The sequence below is a fragment of the Polyodon spathula genome, unplaced genomic scaffold (genome assembly GCF_017654505.1).
Source record: "Polyodon spathula isolate WHYD16114869_AA unplaced genomic scaffold, ASM1765450v1 scaffolds_1422, whole genome shotgun sequence".
Lineage (NCBI taxonomy): Eukaryota > Metazoa > Chordata > Actinopteri > Acipenseriformes > Polyodontidae > Polyodon > Polyodon spathula.
The window spans coordinates 469,673-496,803 of NW_024472902.1; the positions used below are offsets into that span (position 1 = coordinate 469,673).

The 27,131-nt window shown below is 44.6% G+C and overlaps 1 protein-coding gene across 3 annotated transcripts; it reads right to left on the bottom strand.

Annotated features, from left to right (window-relative positions):
• Positions 1-978: 978 nt before the first annotated feature.
• On the bottom strand, positions 979-27,115 carry ak8 (adenylate kinase 8). 3 transcript variants are annotated; one of them, XM_041242809.1, is made up of 13 exons: positions 26,948-27,115; positions 26,429-26,513; positions 25,410-25,459; positions 24,667-24,777; positions 22,653-22,721; positions 16,901-16,982; positions 16,717-16,788; positions 15,983-16,183; positions 13,257-13,388; positions 12,550-12,639; positions 8,721-8,862; positions 2,241-2,321; positions 979-2,090 (listed from the first exon to the last, which is right to left on the bottom strand). In XM_041242809.1, exons 1-13 carry the CDS (start codon positions 27,029-27,031, stop codon positions 1,826-1,828), a joined length of 1,464 nt encoding a protein of 487 aa, XP_041098743.1. In that variant the 5' UTR covers positions 27,032-27,115; the 3' UTR covers positions 979-1,825. The 3 variants fall into 3 exon arrangements, with proteins under 3 accessions (XP_041098743.1, XP_041098745.1, XP_041098744.1); XM_041242811.1 differs by having other exon boundaries at positions 26,874-27,028; XM_041242810.1 differs by lacking the exon at positions 22,653-22,721.
• Positions 27,116-27,131: the final 16 nt, after the last annotated feature.

Below are 27,131 nucleotides of genomic sequence, written 5' to 3' on the forward strand. Positions count from 1 at the left end.
AAAACAAAGAAAGTTTGACTAGAGAGAGCGTGTTGGCTGAAGAAAGGATAGTGTGTTTTATTGATAACCTCGTGTTTTCTTTAATAGGGAGCGATCCTCCTGGCTGGGTTGAGGGATAACAGAAATGTTAGCGCTCACTCAACGGTCCTTTCTCAGTACAAGCAACCGTTGTGTTTTATTTTTCGGTTGTGCTGCAGTGTTTGTATTTGTGTGCTCGGAAATGCACTCAACCAGTTCACTTGAGATAACAGGGTCTGTGCCGCAGTTTAAATCATTAAAAGAAAACCAGCATCTCTTTAACAGGGAGTGTGAATTATATTTTATTTTTTTTATACTTTTAAAAGGAAGCTAAATTTCAGATTTGGTGTTAATATTGAAACAGTGCTGTGATTAGAGCTGTCAGTGTTTTAGATCAATTGAACGGGACCCTGCAGGTTTAAATCTTATGCTTTGGTGTAGCGATCAGTCCTTTCAGAACAGAGACTCAAGATCACACTTGTCTGGAGGGTGGGGAGCAATACCACTCGCGCGCTTTTGAAAAACACTTTTGCTAAATGTCATTGTTAAATTTCCCTTTGTTTGTTATGCAGAATAAAGCCTTGCAATTTGAATGGTATTTCATCTCCCAAGAGCGAAACATTTTCCCCAGCCAGGACATTTCAACATTAAATTATTAAAACATCAGATTCCCCCAAATTATTTAAAAACCCAACCTTGTCTAATACATAAATTACAGCAGGATTGCAAAAGAGCATGGAGGCTGTTTCTGGTTTAAGAACATACATTGTATATGTATGTGTGTGTGTGTGTGTGTCTATATATATTATATATATATATATATATATATATATATATATATATATATATATATATATATATATATATATATATATACACTTTAATACAGCAACAGAGATTTCACATAAATCTTTTTCTTTTTAAATGAATCATTTTTTATTAAAGTATTCAAAAGGCATGCATATCCTGTCACTCATTTGCAGTAATTAAGTGGGTTGTAGGCTAAGGGGAGTTGAACAAGGCTGTTAACACGATGCTCTAACCATTACACTCAACTCTCCAGGCCCAGTGGGAGATGGCCACTGACCCGCGGCTGCGTGTAGCAGAGTGGGGCTCCTGCAGTGTCGATGAGACCACTGGGGTGGAACTAATACATACCCACAACAGGGCAGGAGCAGCCTGCATTTTACTGCTACATTAATTAAACAAACTTCTAATTAACCAGGGTTCTGTTCTGGTGAATAGGGGAATAGCTAGGCAGGCAGAAAGCAGGCTAACGTTAGTGTAGGTGTGGAAGTGGTTGAAATGCATGAGCAGAGCAGTAAAGGCAGTGGCAGAGCTGCTGTCCTGTGGGAGTTAGGGCTGTCCTGGACATGCTTGATCCAACAGTGCCTCCGCAGAGACTTGCTAGAGTTGACAGAAAAGGTCGGATGTGCTTTTGCCACTTTTGTACAAAAAAACGAAATCCATGTTTGATACATTTTGTTTATTCGCTGCAAGAGTAGCTTACCATATAGATTTTAAAAAAAAAAGTACATTTCTGTCGTTCTAAAATAAAAAATTTAATGAAAGAAAAAAAAACTGACAGGAGAAACGGTTTACAAGCAGTGCCTGGAATTCCAAAGTACTTGCAAATTAACTCAAATTTTGTGAAATACTAATAGCAAGAAAAAAGCAATTAAGTGTTTTGCATGAAACAGCCTTACTGTAGCAAACAGACCATATAGGAATGGAGTAAAAGCCCTGTGTGTGTGTGTGTGTGTGTGTGTGTGTGTGTGTCCTCTCCCTGTCTGTCCCTACGCCCGGCTCAGTCCGAGGAGCTCGCAGTCCACCTGTGGGAGATGGGCCTGGGAAGCCGGTTAACAATGTGGCTCTCCAGCAGCTCGAAGATGGCGTGGGGGTCCTGGTCAGCGTTGACGTAGACGGCGTCGCTGTACAGCTCCTGCAGCTCCGGGAGGTTGGTTCGGTACCGGTCCAGACGCCGCTGCAGCCTCTCAGCTGAGTCCCGCGGGTTCATCTGCAGCCTCTCCTGGATCTGCTGGCTGGGGGCTGCCTTGTACAAGGAGTGGTACCTGAAGAGAGGAGAGGAGAGGGACGCACCACCACATTAGCTGCCTGTGCACCCTTGTATGATTTTGGGGTGTAGGTATTTTTTCTTTTCAAGATGCAGTACCAGTTGAAGACCACTTCATTAAAAAGTAAATGAAATCATCCTGCCTTACCTTTGGCCTGTGACGGGGTCAGTCATTCTGAACGTCACCCTCTCCACAGCGACCTCGTCAGGCATATCCAAGAAAAACACTCTGAAGAGAAATGAAAAAAATTGCCATGCCTTACACCTGTCTGCTTTAGCATTCGTTCCGTTACCATTACATTAACTTGTTATACAATGACAAACTTCATCTCAGCGTGATTAGAAATTCCTGAAGATTTCAGTGCCTTGCCTATCCCGACAGACACAAACTGCTTTTCATAGTTGAGGGGAGTTAAAAGTTTTGATAAAACAGAACTGAATTTTTTAATGACACATTAATTTAAAAACTGCCCAACTTCAATAATATATCTATTTTGTTTTATCGAAAGCACTTGGTAACAACCCATTGGAACAATGATGATTGCAATGCGAAAGTGAACCAGAAAGCAGGGTAGCTTGAAACTAAGAACATTTTAACGACATCAAAGCCTCTTCTATTTTAAATGCTAAACCTTTACAAGCCCTCTTGCAGTCTAAATGTGTCGTTTCAGTGAGATCTTCGCTGGTAAATATTCATGTGGTCTGTACAGCGTGGGGTACAGACTGACAATCAAAGAGACCATTGCCTTATTTCCACTCCTGGAGAAATCACGTGAGACTCAGGCACTTGTGAGTTGGGCTTCTTCATTGAGTGACTGCTGTCTTTACCTGCACTGTCTATACCTGTCAAGTCTGTCTATTGATCTGTTCCACCAATAATTATGTGTGTGTGTGACGAGTGTCACAGGAAGCTGGCTCTCAGCCTCACTTTTCTAAAGTGTTTGGAGGGGGGGGCTTCTGAATTTTTTATTAATATTTGTCATAAAAAAATAAATAATAAATACTGTGCAAAGCTATTAGAATTAATATTTATGCCCCTCAATATGAAATATTCATAGGCCCAGCTGAAGAAAAGAAATATTTTGGAAGAAGGGGTGGTCATAAGAATGAATTTGCTCTGTTCTGTTTACTTGACAGCTTGATGTTTTCAGACAGATGACTGAAGGAGCAGACAAGCGCCTGTCACTCATTTGCACCATTTTTTTTTTTTTTTTTTTTGGGGGGGGGGGGGGTGAGGGAGGTGTCCTTGAATTTCTGCCATCCATTAACAAGAACTAACGATGTCTTTCCTCTTTCATTTTTCTTTAACTATCCCCCCTTCCCAGCCCGAGGCGATCTTCGTGGCTCGGTTCATCCGATCACCCCCCCCCCTCCGTTCCATCTCCCGAAATTAAGAAATTAATGAGAGATAGATTCTTTACAGACAGCCCCTGCGATGTTTACTGGCGATTAATTTATAATGCGGGCCTGGCTCTATTATTTATAAACCAATTAGAGGAAGTGTTGCTTGATTTGATGGGATACAGACACAAAAAATACACTTAACTAATAGAGAAAGAGAGAGAGAGAGAGAGGGGGTAGAGGGAACATAGCTAGGCAGGGAGGCAGGGCAAAGCTGTCGATTGCTCACAACTCTCTAGGATAACGCAGCTAATTGTTCTACTTTATCTGCCCGTCACGGATAGCCATGCATATTTCATTGTTCTCAAAGACTTCCATTGTTTGCACTCGTGTTGCGGCTGTAACAAGCAGAAGCCCAGCCAAGCTGCAGTGTAGTTAAAGACTGGCAGTGGGTGGGAGGGAGGAGAGGATGGGCTGCCATTGGTTCTCCCCTCCGACAGCGGGCTAGCTGACGAGGGGCTGTAGAGGGGGCAAATTTAACCTATTGATTGCCCACTGCAATCTACCTGCTGACACTGAGATTGATCCATGCAGCTTCCAGCATGAGCTTAATTAGACCTATCCTAAAGGCTTGATGGGGATGAAACACAAACAAGAAACACCTGCTGTATGTAGCACACACTTTGTGTGAATGGAATTGCTAGCAAGTAGCAGGATGGCAGCAGAGAGTTCTTTTACTGGCACAGGGCTGTTTCTCTCCTTGAGGAGCAGTTTAGCCACCACTCTGCACTGGAATTAGGGTTTCATATCGCTTTCTGTTCGTACAGTGTCAGTGTAGCTAGAACGACCCTTTACTGCAACACTCCTTTCGCTTCAGTGGTTTGACATGAAACCCAATATCAGCAACATGGGTTCAATAAATAATGGTGGATGTGTGACGGTCTTGCCTGACGGTATCTCCCTGACCCATCTCAGCTTCATTACTAATATCTCCAAATGACTGATCGGCTTTTTGAAAGGGGATCAGGCAGGTATGCAAAGGAGGAAACTGGAGGACAGGCAGCGTTCGTTATCTGATGGGGAGTGATCTAAAGGTGCTTCTTTTCTGCGTGTTGTTTTTTAATAGGATCAAATGGCGGTTTTTCCATAACAAAAGCACCTCGGTTCTGGCTACCTGGTTTATTTATATTATTCAAAGCCTCCACTAACAAGCGTGGGCTGTCCTCATCAAGGGGTAATGCTAGCACTGCCGTGGAAACACGGTCTGCACAAATGCGTAACGCTGACTGATAGACAGTCTAGTACAGCCAGTACAGAGGCAGAGGGGGGAAAGGGACGACGTGGCTTCCCACCTGGCTCTTATCTTAGGATATTTCCCATGTGTTTGTGGGAAGTGACAGAAGCACACGAGCTCCACACAGTGCCTTAACGCAGCCCCTGGACCCGCATGCTCTTTGCTTAACCTTTACGACGCATTACACTTTGGGCTGAAGTGAAAGGCTGCAATGGTACTAAGGGATATATATTCCTAACATTTCTGGGATATATCTTATTGTTCAAAGTTCCAGACCAGGACGTTAGCAAGCTACTCAAAAGTCCAACGCTCTAGCCCGGGGGTGTCCAGTCTCGGTCCTGGAGGGCCATTCCACTCCGGATTTATCAGGGCTTACCAGGGTGTGGTGGAGGGTTAACTGCTTCAATTGCGGTCTGTCTCGAGACCTGACAAGGACCTAACATAGCGTCCTGACAGCCTGCCACTCCTTACAAACACTCCTTACAAACAGGTAAAGCAGCAACTCTCGTTTTTAATGGCTGGGGTTAATAGAAGTGTTTTGTCCAGAGGATATGAAAGCCACACAGTTAGGCAGGGAGGATTTCAATGGGTATAGAGACCTTCTGAAGGCACGCACCCCCGGCTCCTGACGCACGGCCCGTTGCACCACATGTGTTGGCACACAGTGGCGTTGTTGATTTATTTATTTATCTGTTTTAAAGTCCAAGTAACCAGATAGCTGTTAATTAATAAAGCTGTCAGGTAAAATAGCTGCCACCCGACCATCGCCATCCCATCAGTAACATTATCTCTCTATTGTGTAGCGCTAGCAGACCACAGGCCTCCGGCTCAATTAAGCTAATGCTATGCAAATTAGGTCTCTCGCCATTAGCTCCACACTGAGGGATGTTAATGGTATAATTGGGGCTTTCCGCAGGGTAATTAGAGTCGATTCCCTCTATTAGTTCGACAAGTCTAATTATTGTTAATAAAAGAGAGTGGGGGCAGCGAGGGTCCCAGTGTGGACATCTCCAGTTGGATGAGGTGGGCATCTGATGTGGGTCCAGAGGTTATAGGCTTTTGCCAAAACTATTCAGACTCACAGGGCACTGTTACAGCATTAAATGAATCAGCGGACCTCCTTGTAAAGGAGGGTAAACTGGTCAGAGTCATGCCCTTCATTTTACATGCTTTCACAGCTGGGTTGATTGGACCACTTTATGGGAAAACGACTTGCAAGGTTCACTTCTTTACTAACAAACCTGTCTGCCCACAGTCCAAAAACAGCGTCCAAAAACACTCCGGTTTCTTCAGTATTTGCCCCTGCTAGCAGTACTGGCATTGTTTTCTATGGGGTTTATCCATTCCTGCTGAGTGAGCTGTCTGTTGCTGTATGTTCATTGTGGTGGAGATTGTGGTGTAGACTATGTGAGAGGCCTGTGGTCGCTTGCCCAGTCAGCTGAGCCGTTCCTCGTGCCAAACCGGCAAAGCACTGACCTGTGAACTGCAGGATGATCAAAGGCTTGCAATAGATGAACGTTCGGCATTAACGCTACAAGCTGCCCTACTAAGTAGCTCCAGTGCCAACCTTTGGCTTTATTCAATCGCCTAAAATACTGATTTATAACTTTGATATATTTTATAAAATGACCATTTCTGCAGGATTTGATCAACTAAGACCCGACCACACAGCCTGTCTATCCTATGCACTGCTGTGAGGTTCAAAGCTGAACCAATCCAAGGCAAGGATTGAGCCCACGCCCTCTCAATATTAACGTGCCGAAGCTCACCAGCGCATGATTTAGTTGGCAATGTTGATTTTCACCACCTGAGTGCTGTGATGGAGCGTCTGTTTAAAGTTTGAGCTATCACAATTCAGACGGATCTCTGCTGTATCAATACCATGGAGCCTCAGGGAGAGCAGTGGATGGGCGGTATCCAGCCTGCAATAGCAGCTGCTGCCCCTCACTCCAGGCTGAAATGTGCAAAGGTTACTGTATCTTATTTAGAGTTCAAAATGTAATTTGTCCTAGAGCCCCTGGGTGTATAAATAATTGTGCTTGTGATGCAAGCTTACGATTACAAGAGCAACCTGCTCTTTGAGATCTAACCCATCCTGAACTGAGCTGAGCATTTGTTTTCATTCTTAAGCAGTGTTTGAAATGTAATGTATTTGGCAGCTGTGCCACATGACTCAAGCCTATACTGCCCAATCCCTGGCCTCTGTGGTCAAACCTAGTGCCCTTGTTTTTGAAACCCAGATCTGATCATCCACTACCAAGGCAGGCGAGATTCCAGAGGCAGATAATCTGAGCATGTGATCAGGTCGTTTGGGTTTGGGTAATCTGAGTGGGAGATCTGAACCTACCTGCTCAGGCAGTTTGGATAATCAGAGCACCGCTTGGCTCAGGTGATAATAACCCCCCCCGATTCTCTTGTGATGAATATTCCCCTCCACGCCTGACAAACTCCCTGTAAATGGCAGCTCGCAGGGTCGTTGGTGCTCCTTTAGCTGGAGTAATGAGGACTAAGCCCCAGCTTGCACCTCGTTGTTTAAACAGCTCTGAGCTGAGCCTTCCTGTAATGGACTAATTAACCTGCGCTGCCCTCTCCGCTATCCACAGAACTCTGCCTCTGCACTAGCAGGCAAATCCCTGTTAACCCACCTAACCACAGTGAGGGAAAGGCCCCCAGTAATACCTCTTAGCTGGTCCTTATTCTCAGCCTATACCTCTCGATCGCCCCCTAATCTCAGGACTCAATCCCATAAGCCTCTTAATAGACCCCAATCAGAGAGTCCCATCACAGATACCACTGAACAGACCCAACTCAGATCCCTTATATCCCAATGAAAATTTCGTCTTCCATACAGCTCTTCGCTGATTCTGTTTACCATCTCCACATCACCTGATTCTCAAGCACATCCCACACAAACCCCAATCAGCCCTGCGATATCCTCTCTCCAGAGGCAGGCTGGCGCGTGTAATCACAAAGCAGTATGTATACAGCGGTTTGGGGTTGGGAATGCATTATGATTATTCGGGGTGCGACATGCAGAAAATATCAAGTAGCATTCCCGCAATGGAAACCTGTGGCAGAATGATATGTCACTGTCCAGCGGTCTGAGCTGGCTCTCCAGCGTGAGGCTTTTCCACTTTCTATCCTTCGTTCTTTTTGTCTGTTTCAATCAGATGCATCTCTGGTCCCACTGGAGTCCCCCGGAGTCCTTATTTATCCAGAATCCAATTAGAGCCGACCCGAGATCATCAGGCTGCTTTTCTGCTTCAATTCCCAGGGTTAAAGCTGTGGCTGGAGGGGCTTCTTTTCTCTTGCCATGCTGCTGATGCTGTGAATAAACCGCCTGGAGCCATTAAGAGTCTCTTGCAGCATTGCGATGCTTAAAATAAGCTTTTATTTTCCACACTGGTATGCACATTGTTTTTTTTTTTTTAATGAGTTAAGCGCTGGTGAAAAGTGCCGCACTGAAGTCACTTGAGACCCAAGTTGTATATTTATCCCCTGTCTATAATGCTAACCAATGCGCTATCAGGATCGCTGTGCTGTGCAGGTTTTGTTCCAGATCCTGCTAATGTTAAGATTAACATTATTTTTTTCTTAATGTTTCTTCAAAGTAAAGCATGGGTATTATAATTTCCAAAAACCTGATCCACTCCTAGTTTTACTCTGAATCTAGTAAAGCACACCTGAGCTTGTTACCTGCACACTGTGGCTAATCCAGTCTGTAGTAAAACCTGGAATGGGTGAAACTGCTATGCAGTAGGAGTCCCATCCCTGCTCGTGTCGTGATTTCTCTGGTACGAGGAAGTAGTCAAAGAGAGCCCGACCACTAGGGTTCTGCAGTATCAGATAATGCCAGGTGAATTCTGACAGTGAAAAAATAAAATCACCTGGAGGAGCTACCAAACTCCGAACCACTCAGATCCGCTGCAGACGCCCTGAAACAGCTTGGCTATACTTCTCATATATACAGAGAGCGCTAGAAGTGAGGCCCACCTGTTTGGTGTGAAGCCGGCACTGTTGAGCTTCTCTGCCTGCTCCAGGTTGCGAGGGCAGCCATGCAGGACCCAGCCGCGGGTGGTGCAGTCCAGCCTACTGAGGCTCTCAGTCAGGATCTTCAGCACCACGCTGTCAGGCACTGAAAATAACAAACACACACACCATCAGCGCCCTCTGCAGGCTGTGAGGAGAAGGTGTGCTTTATGCCATCAACCTATGCAGGTAATGTTTTTTTGCACCTTATACATATTTCATATACATATATATATATATATATATATATATATATATATATATATATATATATATATATATATATATATATATATATAGAAAATGAAAAGTTTTTTAAAATTTTAAAAAATCATTTATTTCAGGTCATTTTGGACTTCTTTTTTCTTTCTACGCAGCTGAAGAAGGGCTATTGTCCAAAACATCCTGAAATAAATAATTTTATATTGTTAAACCTTTTTGTATACATCCACACACTATATACTGCTATCTACTTCTGTTATTCCAGACTAAAACCATAAAGAAATAAATCAACCAACCCCACCGTCATTATTTTAACTTCACTATCGCCACCTAGTGGTTTAAATGTGTCAGGAGGGGGAAGAAATTCACGGATACAGCATTTGGTACACAAAGCACAGTCTGATGGAAATATTTGGATTTTAAAATTAGGACTTCAAATGTACAAAATCATTGGTAAATTCTAATGTATTAGTGTAAATTCTAATGTATTAGTAGTTTAGGCTGAAAAAAATGCAAGCTGTGGACTGATCTGAAAATTTGAGGTGAGAATTTGTATTGTAAAAACAATCCTACATCAATAAAAGTATTGCAGATATACACACGCATATACTGAGCCACCCATGCACAGGCTGCTGCATTTAGATGTATATACATCTGCACAGTGTCAGTCTGGCTCTGGGGCAGCTATACGTGCATACTTAAAAAAAAACAAAAAAACTTTGCAATATATAGATATTCTGAGAAAGAAAGAAAGTGGAATTTATTTTCAATAAGGGGTCCCTGGAGCTTGTGAAAAATTAAAGTCGATGGATCCAAACTGTCCAATTTCCACTTCAAAAGAGCTGTGGCTTCGAGCTCCTCTAGAACCGGCTTCAAAAGCCTTGCAGCCCTGGAAAGCGCTTCTCTTGCTTGCTCTCTTTTTTTTTTTTTTATATAACACTGTTTTTTTTTATTTTCTTTTCTTAATAATTCTGGTCTCTAATTCCCTTAAGCACTGTACTGGTTACACTACCCGCCGTCTCTCCCTTTCCTAATTATACCCATGTGAGTCTATTAATCAACTTGTAAATTATTTAAGGCAGAGAGCTCTCTGCCTGGAGCTTCGCACACTGACACTGGCAGAGAGAGAGAGAGAGACAGAGAGAGAGAGAGAGAGAGAGAGAGGTCTGCAAACAGCGCTGGGAACTCCCTGTGGACTGTGAGCCAACAATTCAGACAAGAGAGGCTCTTTTTTTTTTACTACCTGATTAGTAAAACAAATTTAAAAAAGAAGTAAAATGAAACTAATAAAATAAACCTTTAATCGGAATATAATTTACATTTCTACTAATCTCAAAACTCCTACAGCTTCTGGGCAAAAAAAAAAAACAGACACTTTTTTCTTCAGGTTTTTTTTTTCATAACTTGTTTTTCTTTTTTTCATAACTAGACTAGCATTAGGAAGAATGCAGTCCTGTCATTGTTAGACCGCTTATTGATCTCATAAATCCACAACGTTCGGAGGCCAGACAGTTAAAATGCATGAGCTGCACCAAAAATGAAACGAGAGCGTGCAGCCTATATAGCAGACCAGACGCTTGCATGTCACGTCCAGAGGGCAGAGGCAGCAGCACGCCACAACCTCACTACCAGAGACCCTTCCTTCTGCTTGTGCTGGAGTGGGGCACACATCTGATTAGACCTGAACTCTGCACACACCAGCAGCAAGTCTTTACACGCCTCAGAGCTGCGGGATGTTTATTAAATTAATAAGAAGTTGCTTCAGGCAAGTCGCACAGTGATTGGCATCCATCCTAGGTCTCTGGAGTGGGTCCGTTGTAACTAACCGCTTGTGATGGGGCTGCCGCAAAACGAAACAGCTTTCAACTAAATTTCAGCTCATGGCTGCTTGGCAGTGTAGCTTAGTGGTTACAGCCACGGGAATGGGAAGCTGCGTGGCCTATGGGTAAGGCATAGGGACCGGGAGGCAGTGTGGCCTACTGGGTAGAGCTGATGGACTGGGAAGTAGTTCAGCCTTGTTAGTGCTGACGGACTGGGAAGTAGTGGCCTAGTGGTTGGAGTGAAAGACTGGCTCAGTGGGTTTAGCTGTCAAACAGCCCAGAGATTTTATTTTATAGGAATCCATAAGCCTACTGTACTAAAAATAAAATGTAGATTTTTTTTTTTTTTTTAAATAACACAGATAAATGTCTCTGCACCAATAAAATGTTCATTTACAGAAAAAAAATGGCTCTGCCTAATCTCCGAGGAAAGCCTTGACAAAGTAATTTGCATGTAAACTGAGACGAGGAATTGTCATCGCCCTCAGATTAAATGGAAAGGATCTGATTTTCATGCGCATTATTATTTCATTAAGCCAGAGCTGCGACTCGCTCGCTGCTTTCCCAGCAGACACTTAAAGACTGTGCCCCCTGCGAAGCTGTTTACATTTCAGCTGTGATGTTAAAAGCACAAAACTGCTAGAAAACGGGGCACAGGAGAGCCGAGGAACACCCCAAGGAATACCTCTACACCATTTGTGACCAGTAACATTAGCGCTCTTTGAATAAATTGCTTCTAAACCAAAAGCTTCATCGTTAGCTGCCTTCAGCAAAAATGTTATTGTGAAATATTGTGGCTCTGAAAACACTTGAGCGTTGAGAGACTTGCACATTCGTTTATATACAATGGGCGTGACTGAATGCATGTGCTGTAACTACATCTGCATCAACGCATAGAAACCTGCTAATATGCTCTGTATACATTTGTACAGGATACAAAAAAGCGAGACAGAGAGACTGGGCGATGCCGCTGAGCCGCCGCAGGCTCCCGCACGGGGCGATGCCGCTGTGCCGCCGCAGGCTTCCGCACTGGGCCCGCGCAGGCTCCCGCACTGGGCAGGCTCCCGCATGCCGCTGAGCCGCCGCAGGCTCCCGCACTGGGCGATGCCGCTGAGCCGCCGCAGGCTCCCGCACTGGGCAATGCCGCTGAGCCGCCGCAGGCTCCCGCACTGGGCAATGCCGCTGAGCCGCCGCAGGCTCCCGCACTGGGCAATGCCGCTGAGCCGCCGCAGGCTCCCGCACTGGGCAATGCCGCTGAGCCGCCGCAGGCTCCCGCACTGGGCAATGCAGAATGCTGTAACCACAGCCGGCGAAGGAGAATGCACAGTGCCTGAGAAGCATTCTGGAGTAGATTACACTGACGTACAGTTGTCTTAAAGGGTTATTTTGTTTAACCCTATCGCTAAGCCTTTGTGTGTTATAGCATACGTGTATGCATGTTACAACAGCAGTTTGAATTTCTAACAAAAGGTTTCTACCCCCACGAATGCATGCACGCTTCTTTTTATAACTGCAATACTGTGTATCTTATGATTTGCTGTTGAAAGTTATGGAATGGTCTACTATTCATTTAAAAACAACACTGGGTGCTACCTGCATGTATTAATTAAAGGTTACCATGTAAGATCCTGTGGTGCTGAAGTCGTTAAAAGGACCTCACCCTATTGTGGTCAGCAGTATGCAGTTTAGCATTGCAAAAGCAGCCCTGTGATCAGCTTCAGTGTGCATTCTGCTGCAAGACACGGCTGTACCTTGTTGTCCGGTTTCCAGGCAGGGCTTAATGAGCTCTCCCTGGCTTGTTTCATCTGCTGCCACTGCCTTCAGAACCTGCCCACAGCAAACTACCAGGGAAGAAAGGGAAAAGATGCATTAAAGTTTAAAGAAACAGCATACCCAATGTGCCCTCTAGAACGAAAAGGTAAACAGAATACAAGACAAGCTTGACCTGTTCCAGTGTTGTGGGGGTTACGAAAGGCAGATGGAACAGCCAAATGAAAGCGAATAGGACATTAAAAAAAAAGGGTATTTCATTGGAGACACACAGCCACCCCTGCATTCCATTATCCAGACCTGGTGTGAGGGGAGTGTGTAGTTGACAGTGTGTTTGAATCGGAGAGGTCTGGAGCTGGGTCTCAGTGGGGATGTGGTTGATAACAGACACGGCATGCTTGGAGAAAATAAAGGTCCTTCGTAAGTGCAATGCAATGATTCTTTAAGAATCGATTAAATCAAGTTTGCAGAGAGCGGCTGTTCAGAAAAGCTGTATCACCAGTCCCAATAAATACTTAAAAGTATCCAGAGGTGCTGGCCCCTTGTTTAATGAGCACAAGAGAGCCACACATAAAACAAGCACTGACACAGCGGTACAGATTACATTTGCTGACTGACAGAGTGGCAAGATGGGGGGATCGATACTGGAGAGACAGAAGAGAAGGAGCTGCTGTAATTGAGGGCTTACTGTTAACAATGTTGTATTTCTGAGCTATTAGTGCTGCCTGGAGACTCTTCCCACTGGCTGGGGGTCCGTGCAGGAGGATCCGTGGAGTGTGCGGGGCTACGGATCGATGCCGGCTCAGGACAAAGGTGAGGACTGTTTGGGGAGACAAATAAGCAGGATGATCAACCATGTGCCCCCCACGAGAACAAAAACAAAAAATAAAAGCTCCTGGTTTGAACTTGAAGATGCAACTGCTTTAGCTCACAGAAGACACAGGAATTGCAACCCGCTGTGACTTTGCACCTGCTGACTGTTGCAGGGTCTGTGTGATTCACGTTTTAGATTATTTCTTGATTGTGTCTTGCCGTGTTTTGTCCATACTCTGCCTTGCTGGTAACAGGACCGGACTATATAACCTAACTGACATTGCAGGGGAGTTTAAACAGGAGTTTAATCTGATCTTGGGTCGACAGAATGACTGTTCAGCATATCAGCCTCCCAAACTCTACCTGTGAATAAAACCTTTTGCCACAGCTGCACTGTCTGTGTGTACAAGGTTGTGGATTAATAGGTATGTCACGTGGGTAAACTCAAATGGGCACTGGGGACAACACTGCCCTCTTACCCTTGAATCGTATTCCCTACAGTGCAGGAGCCATGGCACGCTGGCAGCACAGGGGCAAGTTTACAGAGTGCACCAACCCTGCCTCGTGGATAAACAGAACCCTCTAGCCTCTCTGTTAATCCGTCACCTTTTAATCACAAAATCCATTAGCAATGTAACAGACGAAAAATAAACAGAGAGCTGGCTAATCTGAAAATAAAATAGGCAATCAATTAATCCTGAAAGCCTTGCTCTCTGTTCCAGGGGAGGGTTTGTTTGTAGCGTGACCCTCTCAAGCAAGTTAACAGCTGCTTGCAATCAGGCTTCTCCTCAACAATACGCTTCTGCCATGTGATCCTTTAATGTATAGTAATTAACCACAGGCTAATTAGCACTAATGACTCCCTGTATGGTCTCCCTGCTAATTGGTGTACCAAACCTCAAGCAGTAGTGTAAAACTCCAATGTTTAAAAAAGAAATTATATATATATATATAATGAAACGCAGGGAAAAGGAAAGAGAAGTCAGACGTAACTTGGAACCACAAAGCAAAGTGCATTTTTAATTAACAATAATCAATATTCAAGGCGGCTGCTTTATCGCAGTTTGTATCTCAATCATAAATCATGAATAGTTAATAAGGAAACTCTTTTTTTTTCATTTAATGTAATCAGTAAATCAAAAGAGATTCATTATAAAATCGCACCACGACAGCATGCCCCCCAAACCTCGCGTTAACAAATCACACGGTAAACACAAGGTTGCTCTTAAAGTTACATGCAGAGTCTTAAATATCTCTGTTTTTTTAAACATCTGTGTTACCAGTGGAGATCAGAAACTAAGTCTACTTGGCTGTACACTACACATCACATAAAAAGCTGTGGCCAATGAATTCAAAAATATTAGGACTAGACGCTGGCTGCAGCGTTATGCTAAGGAACCATGGGAAGCATCACATGATCACACTGTGCACTGTATAAGGCCTGGAGTGGTCCGACAGAGACTCGATTGAGTTGTGCTGACATCCCATTACAAACAGCAAAACTGACACCTTAATACCACAGCCCTGGAAGCAGGTAGAGGCATGCCGTCTGACATACAGTGTTACAGACTGGGAGCAGCTCATCTCTCTGGCTGGGTAGCGTTTTGAGTTTCCAGCACTGCCGGTAAACATTATGCAGATCATCACCTAAGGCAAATAGGCTGCATACAGAGCCGGGAATTCACAAATGAAACAAATAAAGAAAGAAAAAATAAACGTAGAGATTGCCTTTCAAATGTCTTTACTAGCCTCTGTGACTGCTGTTTATCCTAGTTTCAGCCCACCTGGGAGGCACTTAGCCTTTGGCTTCGCCTTGGGCTAACCATCCCAAGCAATAAGGCGAAGGGCAGGTTGATGGAGAAGCAAAGCACTCCCTTTGTCACGGCTGACCGAGTGCAGCCACCAGCAGGGGTCAGTGAAGAGGGAGAGAAGCTTGATTCAAAGCAGGGCCTCCCTGCTGAGAACAAAGCCGGCACGCTGCAGAGTCTATCAGCTGTGAAGAACCTCAATGAGGTCACCAGCCACACAGAACTCACACGCTCCAGGCAAACCGAGGCAACAGGAGGAGACCCTCGCCAAAGTCAAGAGGAGATCAGCATCAAGTTCGGCACAGGGCTACGAAAGATGCTGAACTCCTATTTGACAAAGTCCGTCGGGAAAATCTGGATCAAAATAAAGCTTAAGAAAACCCCAGGAAGATGGTATACACTCCCGAAAAGGAATTAGCTGCATTGCAGAAGACAAGAACATCTTTTCAATAAGAAAATCTGCTTGTTTGTTTGTATAAATGTATATCCAGTACATGCATGCCTGTGTATTCAAGATCTCAAAATCAAGCTGAACTGAGTGAGAACAGATCTTGTCGATACCCATGGCCTAGAAATCGGATTTAAGGGGTTATTTATAGAACATTAATACAATGCATTTCCTACTAAACTCTAAATGCCTGATGTGTGTTTTGAGTCAAACAGTAAGCCATTCCGAGCAGCGCCACCATTAGGAATGGAGCTCATGGTAAAAGCTTTGCTCTTATGTGATCAGTGGGTGTGGGTCAGTGCTGGTAACTGCAGCACGACCAGGGGGCTCTGTGAAAGGACCTACCCTGTGAGAAGACGTCGATGCTGGGCTGGTCTGCGTTGATGACTCTGGAGACAGTGCTGTAGGTGCTCTCCAGTCCTTTGCGGTGCCTCTGGTACTCCAGCAGACGGGCGACTGTCTCAGACTCCCAGATCCCAGACGCCTCCACCAGCCGCTTCTCCACATGGTCACTGCTGGGCCAGTTGAAGGAGGTGTGGTACACATCTGGGGAGCGGGAGGAACACGTGGAACTCGCGGGTGGGGATCAGACCCAAAAAATAACACAGACACACTTTGTTCCCACCTGCTGCATGGCGCAGTCAATCAAACGGCACCAGATCAGTTTTATGGTGTATTCAGACACAGAATAGCCTCCTTAGCACACTCTGCATTAGCAACTGTGACAGAAACTCGTTCACATTCTGTCTGCCTTGAGTTTAAAACCTGGAGATTTCGATACAGATGTTCTCTTTTTTTTTTTTTTTTTTTTTGCAAACTACAAAAGAGTGAGTAGCCTCAAATGTCACTTTATGACTTTTCAACTCTGCTAGCCCCATATCCGCTACATCCATAAAGGCAGAGTTGAAAGGTCACACTGTCACGTGATCTGAATGGAAGAAGGAATTCTGATAGGATTCTCCAGAGAGAAGGCAGATGGCAGATTTGCAGAACAATGCGTTGGACCCGAAATCGCTCGGAAACATTGGAAGCCATAGAAAACAGTGGGATGAACAAAGGCAAAGCCTCTCTAGGATTACCTCCAGTGACGGGATCAATCCTCTTCCCCAGGTTCCTCTCAATCAGGACTGTGTCTGGGGCATCGAGCAGCACTGAGCAGGGAGACAAGGAAAGCAGCCTCAGCCTCTTGCATGCACATGCACGTGGGGAACAGGTTCAAATAGAACGGCATGCCCAAACCACGGCTCTATTCGTTTCACATACCCACATGCTCTGGCGCTACGCCTGCTGCCTGCAGTTGGAAAGCCTGCTCACGGGTCTTGGGAAAACCTTCGAAAACCCAGCCCTGAGCACAGAATACAAGGAGAAAAACAACCTGACTTGTTGAATATGGCATCAATGCAACAGGTATCTCTACACAGGCTACACCTTGAGGCACTGAGGGTCCTTCTAGTTCCTCGCTAGCTAGTTAATAACGATCAGGGGCAGTTTCAGTGTATTGAGAGGGGTGGGTGCATTTTGCAACGGTTTTCAACGCTGAAAATATTGACGAGGATAACAGTTACAACTGAAGTGGAGGCAAGAAAAAATGAAATAGCCTTGGGTCAAAACAGCTGCAGGACTACAGCAATATGTTTTGAAAATGATCTAATGATATTTATGCACATAGATATCTGCAGAGATGAAAATATCTGTCCTGCCTCACATGGCACTAGGAGGGTTAAGTGAGTCAAGATGCTTCTAATTCTCTCGTTCCGATCCCCAGTTCTCGCTTTTATCCATAAAAAAAGAACATAAGGAAGAAAATATTATGCAGAACATTCATTAGCTACAAAAAAAAAAGGAAATTCACTCTAATAGTCCCCTAAATCCCTGAGCTTAGAGCAGAAAGATACAAAATAAAAACAAGGAAAAAGAAGCCATCTCCCACAAGTGCTTGTTAAGGCCAACTTATTATTACAATGAATATCTTAAAAATAAAACACACATTTATAGATCTAAGTATTATCAGAGGAGCTGTCGGTTCGTTATTGGGCTTCCCGGACTCGTTTGAAATCTGCCTTTGTTTTTCGCTTTGATCTTTAACTGCTAATCTTTCCATGCTTTACCTGATCCCGCCCCACGCGCTCCGTCATTCAAAGTGCTCAGCTGGCCTGGACTGTGTTCAGATCCCTATCAGACCGGGGATTTCACTGTGAGTAATCTACACTCTGATCTCTGGTGTTGGAAGCAGACTCCTTAGCTGGACATACTGCCCAGTGTTGTGAAAACCACATGGTGTGCATTCGAACAGCAGCGTGGTAGGGATACCTCGCTGCAGGTTTAAATGCCTCTGCTATTAGATCGCTGGGCTGTGGTGTGCAGGATTGTGTGTTTGAGAGGAACGGTGAAGTGCAGTGCAGCGCAAGGTGACAGGTTCAAGTGCCTCTTAATTATCTGGGAATCAATGCACAAGGCAAGAACAGTGCTTCTTGAAACCCAGCTAGCAGTGGGGAGTCACAGTTATGTTTTGCAATTTATAAAATTCAGTTCTGTAATCACCATGATAATCAGACCACAGTAAAGCCAGGCTGCTCCAGTCTCCCATAAGAGCCAAAAAAAAATAACAGAACCTTGGCATGAAAAAAAAGGAGAGGGCGGGGGGGGGTTGTTGTCCTTGGTCTTGCTCTCATATGCTCTTAATTTGAATTTGTATCAAGGTGGTTGTTTTATTCTGATTATTTTCTGGGAGGGGGAATCATCTCCAGCCCTCGACACCTCAGAGCTGCGCGGCGGGGCCCAGACGAGAGCCGCGCTGATTGAAATTCTAATGAGCCAGAGCCCCCCCCCCCCCCACCCCCAGTGGCTCGCTCCACTCTGTTTCATCACACATCAAAAGGCCGCCTTGCCTGGCTCGCGCAGGACCCGGGGACCGGAACATCTGCACTGGGGTACCCGATCACAGGAGGGACAAGCGCAGAGCAGATGTCACTGGGAGCGAACAGCAGGCTGGGGAGGCAGCAGGGAGCAAGGCTGTACAAGGTGGAGCGAGACCTACACCTAGCGTACAGCAGCCCGGCTCTGTTCCTGCCCGCGCCCCCCGACTGCACAATTAGGGGATTAGTCACCGCAGCGCTAATCAGCTAAACATTCTCTTTGTGTTTTTTTCTATTAAAAAGACATGTCTTCTATAGGTGGCTCCCCCAGGAGCTGCTGCATATATATATATATATATATACATATACACACACACACACACACACACACACACACACACACACACATATATATAGTAGGTTTTCATTAAAAAGTTCTTAATGCCAAATGCTGTCCTTCACACTTTAAAATGAAAAGAAAGACATCAAACAACCACCCATTCATAAATACACCACAAAATAACCCTTAATGAAGTCTTCACTAGAAAAGTATTGAAAATTAAAAATGCATTTACAAACAGAACAAACTTTGTAATGATGATCTTGCCAGTTTGCTTTCTGCAGAACTAGCTGCCACAGCCTGACAGTCTAGTCGAGTTGCTGTTAATTAGAATACATAATTCATCTGCTCCAGCTTCACTCGGATCACCTTGTTTTGTTTGAAAACGGCACCCCTGACTACTTCTAACACGGCAGTCTTCAAAAATCAAAAGTGATTTTCAAAGTAGTTCTTTTTTTTTTTTTTTATCTCTTGTCGCTGGGATAAGGAGTCGCGATTGTACAATTCGTACGAGTTAACTAACAGACCCTTGATGATCTGTATTCAGCTATTCAGCTGTGTGTTTCAGTGAACTGAATACAGCCGTGGCAGAGATAAATACACGGACTGAGAAAGCAGATACCCGAAAAGAACAGAGACGCAAAAGAGAAGGATAGAGGGGTGCTAATCCGTTGTTGTAATTGCACCATTCGAAATTCACTGCAATTACATTAGAACTGTAGCTCTATCTGAGCAGGGCAGACCTGCGGAACTGGAACTGGAACTGGAACTGGAACTGGAACTGGAACTGGAATTGGAACTGGAACTGGAACTGGAATTGGAACTGGAATTGGAATTGGAATTGGAATTGGAATTGGAACTGGAACTGGAATTGGAATTGGAATTGGAATTGGAATTGGAACTGGAATTGATCCCAGGTCTGGTACTAATGTGTAAACCAAACAGACCTGACAACCCTTATAAGAGTATTTCCTTGCACTTGCTTTTCCAATCCTAACATACTTCATGTATTCTTTTTTATTAGCCTGCTTTATTACACTTTGTTAAATTGCAATGGAGTAAACTTTTTAAGGGCACTCTTCATTAATGAAGTGAATGCAAGTGTCAGTCTTCCTGCAGTCTGCAATGGAATCATTTCTGTGAGCAGCTCTGTGGGCCGATCCCAGCACTGGAACGACCCCCACCCAAAAACTGCAGCTGATTGCAGGGGTTTGTCAGCAGACAATGTTCTCTGCAGCTACAGAGAGAGAGAGAGAGATGGTTCTCCTTGATGAATTCCCTGCATTTATGTAGATTAAAAAAAATAATACCTTCAGATATTTTGCCTGAAGGGATAAACATCCATTACCAGTTAAAAAAAAATAAAAAAAAATAAACTACTCAACTTAAAGGATGCCAAGGGAAAGTATAGTCATTTATGCAATCTGCAAACTGTAAGTCTTCAGCTCCAGCACTGTCAGTTTGAGATATATCGTTCTATTGAAACAGACAGCTGAGCTGATTGGTTGGCAGGTCTGCTCAACTCAGTCTGTTTGCTGCATTGAGCCAACGCGTTGGCATTCAAAGTCTCAGAGTGGCAGGGATGGGTACACTTTAGAGCACTGCCTGGGAGAGCTGTCTTCAGCATCCATTATAGGCATTAGAGACTAGGGGTCTTTGGGACTGGGCATGCTTTCTTTCGGTCCTTGTGGGAACGCAGGTGTGCACTGGTGTAACATGCAGCTGCTCCTCCTCAAACACTTCTATTGTGAGTTCCCCATTAGTCATATCTCCCGGCTGGTGCAATCCACTCCCTTTCAGTCTCACAAACCGGGAGGGGTGTGCAGATGCTACTGGGGAGAGAGCATTCACAGCAGAGCTCTGAAACCGGGTATGAGAAAGCACAAGACAGCAGGGCTATTTGAGTGTTACTGCACTCGCCCACGTGTCTCAAGCAGGGACAGCACTTTTATTATGCCAGTCTTAGAATCGTAATGCCCGTAGCCTGTTGGTACCACCTGCCAGTTTCCACTGCGAAAGCCCAATGATCTACAGTGACAATGCAGTAACAGCACTACCATTGTTCTTGGCAGGTGGCAACAGTGGCGGAAAGGGCAGCCAGAATGGCATTGGCAGTGGCGATTCATTGCAAGACCAGTGCACTACCGTATCAGGATCAATTTTTGTTCCCAATCCAGTGTGCGGCTATTGTAGGCAATGATATAGCTGGGTCTGCTCCGGTTTCTTCTAGGTAATATTATAATGGGATCTCAATGTTTGCTTGTTTGTTTTTTCCTGTAAGGGCACTACAGTGATTTAGTCCACCACCCTGCAGTGTGTATGCAGTAAAACCTCAGCATCAGTTCACTTGCTTCCCCTCCCTCCTCTCCCAACCACAGATCTCCCCACATTTCATCACCCGTGTCTACCAGACCCAATTGCCGGGTATTGATTTTTCTAACTATCTGTTTACTTTGCACCTACGCCTGGCTGTTAGAGCAGTGTTTGCCCCGAGGCAAGCAGCAGGGCTCGACTTGTTCCAGCCTTTGATCATCGTTCAGCCAGCGGATTAACATATGCACACTCCCCTCCTCCCTTTCCTTAGCCCCCTAATAAATCTATAACCCGTCCCTTACCACCCTGCCACTCACTGGGCAACAAATCAATCAGCCCACTCTCTCTGCCTGTGTGCTGCCAGTCACGGCTCACCAGTGGAGCACATTATTCTGCTGGCTGTCTGTGTGTGTTTTGAAGTGCTTGTGCAATGGAACGGGTAACTTGTGAACTGGAAATATTTCTTGCACTCTCTACTGATCTAAACAGAAGCCGTTCTCAACACATCTATTAGATCATTCAAATAGTCTGGTTTGTATACCAAGGTTATCGAAACCCACGACTCTAACAGGGAGTGTTTGCTGTTTAGTTATGTCTTTAAAAGTGTGCCATTCTAAGTACATAATACAATCATGAAAGCTACAGGGTGAAATATCTAGTTAAACATTACAGGGACTGGGCCTGTGTCCTCATATGGTAGGTTTTGTCAGAGTTTCTTTCCTTGTTAGGACTTTTAAACCAAACAAGCACTATAAACAAGCACACACACACACTGAGACACACACACACACACTGAGACACACACACTGAGACACACACACACACACACACACACTGAGACACACACACACACACACACACACACACACACACACACACACACACACACACACACACACACACACACACACACACACACACACACACACACACACACACACACACACACACACACACACACACACACACACACACACACACACACTGAGACACACACACACACACACACACACACTGAGACACACACACACACACACACACACACTGACACACACACACACACACACACACACACACACACACACTGACACACACACACACACACACACACACACACACACACACACACACACACACACACACACACACACACACACACACACACACACACACACACACACACACACACACACACACACACACACTGAGACACACACACACACACACACTGAGACTGAGACACACACACACTGAGACATACACACACACACTGAGACTGACACACACACACTGAGACTGAGACACACACACACACAATCCGCTGGTAGGTGCAGCACCTCCACTTCATTACCCCCCCCCCCCCCCCCCCCCCCCAAGCTTTAGCCTGGATGTTGCTGGATACAGAGCACACCCAGTATATAATGAAGCTGCAATACTGCAGCCAGCTGCACTGCAGGACCCCTGCCCCTGAGTTCAGGGGCCTCTCTCTCAAAGGCTCAAGTCTTACCCGTTTGATGCAATCCTTTTTTGACAGGCGCTCCTGGACCAGGTTGATCCACAGCATGCTGGGAATCTCCTAAACAGACAGCGCACACACACACACACACACATGAAATACATAAATAAATATGAAACAAATAAATGAGGAAACGAAATAAGAGGTTTCATATTCAGACCCTGACTTCAAAAGAAATGTCAACCCACCACCCCCCACCCCCACAACACTCAAAGCAGGTGAACTAATAACAAGGCGATTTTTCTATTGGATTTGAATTTATTTCTTTATTTCTGACAGGGGGTCCCGCAGGGTAAAAGCTGACCGGCGTGGTAAGGGGAGAGCTCTGCAGTCTTTGAGGCTGTGTTGGAGTGCAGGGGCTCCATGCTGGCTTCAGAGACAGAGCGCGTCTGCTGGGCTGCTTTGATGTGTCACCTTGGAAGAGGGGAATCCCTTACCCCCCCCCCCCCCCATGCCCGACACACGGGGGAGGGGGCGGGGCACTCAGCACATCCTTCACAGACTGACTTTTTAAATATTACATGGGCTTCTTTTCTTCTGACCCTTTTTGTTCTTTAAATACAAGGCTATTAAACTTTTAATGAGGCACAGCAAGTCATTAAGTGGCGATGGTGAGGGCTTCTGCACTTCCTGCAATACTGCTGAATACCATGCATCTATTTATTCTACATTGGTATTTTAGCTTTATAAAAAGCTTTAAATGTTACCGACGTGGCTGAATCTGAGCGTTTTCTTTCTTTTAGTTCTTTTTTGGTTTATTTTAAAAAATCGACATGAACGCATTTTGTTCTGTACAATGCTTGTGCTTTTGTGATACTTCAAATATGAATTGAAATGAAGCATTTATACAGCTTGAGGGGACATGCTGACAAAACCATGTAAACTGCAGACTGTACCTAAAACTGAAACGCCTTCACCAACCCTAAAACGCGTTTTGAGACAGAGAACAGTGGACTGAGACAAAGCACTCGTGGATGACTTTCAGGAGTTCCCAAACGCTCTCCGGAGAGTAGAGAGGAGAACCGGGTATTATGGAAGATGGGAAAACTATTTCTAGAGGGTTAGCTTGCTGGAACAAATAAAAGCAAAAGAGGCCAGTCAGCGCCACAAAAATGAAATGTGATCAACGTGCATTAAAAACCTGAAAACAGCAGCCTCTTCCAAATAGACTCCCAGCTCACAAACGGCAGCCTAATTAACACAGACATCTTTGGCCTTTTATCTTTCTTTCTATCTCAGTTTTTAATCAGATTAACCCAAATGGGCAGCCTTTAATGCCTTTTTTTTTTAATCAGAAAGAGGGTTATAATTAAAATAATTAAACCACCGGGACTGGCTTCTCCCGCATTTTTCTATCTCCGATCCACTGCTTGCAGATTCAAAGACAGGAGAGCAGCCACTGTCATCACGCAATTGCCTGAACGCTCACCTCAAAGGTTCATGCAACCAAGCCTCTGCTCGGCTTGCAACTACAACCTGACCTGAGGTGTCCCTGACAGCGGAGAATAAGGCAGGACATGTGGGATGGAGTTTTTAAACAACACTCTGTGGAAGATGATTTCCTATTCAGAACTCCCTCCAAAAAAAACATGTACCGTTTTACTTATTAGAATGATTTATTTATGTATTTTCTTTAAGTTTTTAATGAGGACAAATGAACTCATTTTCTTGAATGTCACTCTCTTCCAATTTTTAAATCTCTCTTGGCTACCACCAGAAAAGTGTCCAACGACTTTGACCACATTAAGCATGGGGAAAAATATATCTTAAAAAAATTATGATCAATGGAATACAGTGTAAAACATCTCTGTGCAACTCTAAACACTGTGATAAATTAAATAAAACATACTGCATTTCAGAAACAAATCGAAAATGGGTTTTGAGTAAAACTCTCTGCAGATTCTATCCAGGTTTAAAGCAGTTGCATTTCTGTGAGCCCCCCGGACACAGCAGCAATCGGGAGAGCCCGTGCAGAGGGTTAAGCTGCTCAGCGCTGGCACGGTACCTGTTCATTTGTTTTGTACTCCAAGGCTTCCTTGACCAGGTCACTCTCCTCCATCAGCAAGCTCTCCATGCTGATGCGGGTGGCTCCGAGGTGCTTGCAAAGCTGCTTCACCTAACAGGAAGAAAAAGGTTTGTCAAGTGGTTACAGCAGGGAGAGAGTCACAGAGCCATGGAATCAGATCGGTTTGCATCTCTGCTCCGGTGGTACCAGGCGGTGCCCCAGGCATGGATCCCCATCACAGGTGTGCCAGATGTAGCACATGTGCCAGAACGATAAGACCAAGGGGTGTGCTCTCCATACTGCTGTACTACACTAGCTGCACAAGCTACTGCTCTATATGGTTATGCAATGGAAGACACTGACTCCTAGAAGCTGCTGCTATTTAGTTCTGTTTAATGCAGCCGGCAATGCAGATCGTTCTCTGACCCTAAAACAATGACAGAATCCTGGCTTCACTTCAAAATCAGTAAGCATGATATTAATAAATGCATTCTTTGTACAATGGATGTGCTGTTCTCTGGCAACACCTCGGTAAAGACGTTTGCAAGAGATGGAATTGTTTTGAAATCCACTCCTGGTCCTTCCTTTTTGTTGGCAAAGGATAAGAGTTCAAGGACAGGAAGAGCCTGTACTATTAGATTCTTTTCTTTGGAAAGTATCACTGGAAATACTGCATGCGTTATCAACCCTGAGCAAACCCATTTGTTAATTACAAATACAGTATAAGAGATCATGACACTTACCACTGTCCTTTTCCCAGAAGCTGGCGGACCCAACACGAAAATCCTTGGAACTAAGGAGAGAATGGGATTCAAAACAACCCAAATCAGCCTGCAGAAAAGTGTGTGCCTCTTAATGCAAAGAGCTGCAGGCAATCTGTGTTGACAGAACTGTTTGATTTGTAGCAAGGATTATTTAAAAAAAAAAAAAATACAGTGCAGTTTGTTTAATAAATTAGATTGTATCTTTACATTGGCCTCAGAGGCTGAGATCTGTCAAATAAAGGGTCAGGGCGTCACATCTCCATGGCTTCTAGTTAGCGTGGACAGCGAATTGAGAGCTGAGAGCACCACCTGCTGGAGAATGTGGTGTATGACAGTTTCAGAAAACGGTGGTTCTGTATGTTATCAACACCGGGACAAGCAGCGTGTGCAGAATTTAAAATTGGGCTTATGAACAAGAGGGTTGGATAGAAAGGGGGGGGGAGGGGCTTTAAAAATATGGTAACAAAGTTTCAAGTGCTTTTCACAGACGAGCCTTTGCATGCCTGAACGTATTGTGGCAGAACAACAGTGCCACCTGGTGTTGCTTTTAGGAATAAGGAGGTCTTTCAATCGTACAAAGTGATTTTTATTTTGTGTTTCTCTTCTGCATTTGTTTGCCTCTATATTTTAAATGGGACAGTCAATAATCACTCAGTCATTTCTTAATGGCAAGCTGATATAATCAAATTCAGATATAACCATAGAAAAACTGAAGAATACTGGAAATGAAGAATGATACAATGGTAAGATTTCAAAAACAAGCAAATAAAATAGATCAAAACAATTATATTTGTAAGTCGGGTTAAAAAGGCTGCATTATAAAAGTAAGTTTTCAATCATGACAGAAAAATATTGACTGACAAGCCTGGCAGGGCTAGCAGGATGACAAGACAAGCCTTTTGAAAAGTGTAACTTACAGCAGCCTAATCATACCGATTAATAGAGATTTTATAGTTTTCCACTGGACGCTTTGCTCATAACGAGGACCAGAGACTTACCTTCAATACTGTTGTTCTTCAAGAGATCGATCAGGTAGTCTATGGGGTCCTCTGGCTTGTCCACCAGCAGTCTTTTCACCATCGCCTGTGGACAAATCCACGCAGGTGAACGCTGAAGACATGCACTCGGTGGACACACTGAAAAACTTCCATCGAGGGGCTTCCAAACGGCTCTCCTTACCGCGATGAAGTCATTGTGTGACACCACACCGGTCTCTATATAAACACGCTCGACAGGGCTGCACAGTGGCTGTGTCTTTACATAATACTACAGCAGTGGAGAGGAAAGCCGCCTTCAATAACGCTTCTTACAAAAAAAATAATACAATACAATCTGTCTATAGAGCGATCAAGATACAGTGAATGCATTGTTACACGCTGTCCAGGGGCTAGTCTAGCACAGAGCTTGCTTTACAGAAGCATGCTTGACTGGTAATTCCCTTACCTGTATACTGTGAGTCGCATTAAAATGCAAACCCAGTATAAACTGCGGGCCCAGCACGACTATCTGAAACACACCTGCATCAAATCGAAGAGGCCGTGCTGCTCTGCATAGATGCGCATTTCAGGAGGGATTCGCAGGGGCTTGGCTGTCGCATCCATGACATCGAAAGAAACTAAAACAAGCCAACAATGGGTCCGTTCTTCCTGAAGCGTCTTCGTTGCTAGTGAAGTCAGCTAGTTGCTAAGTGACGTTGCCCGT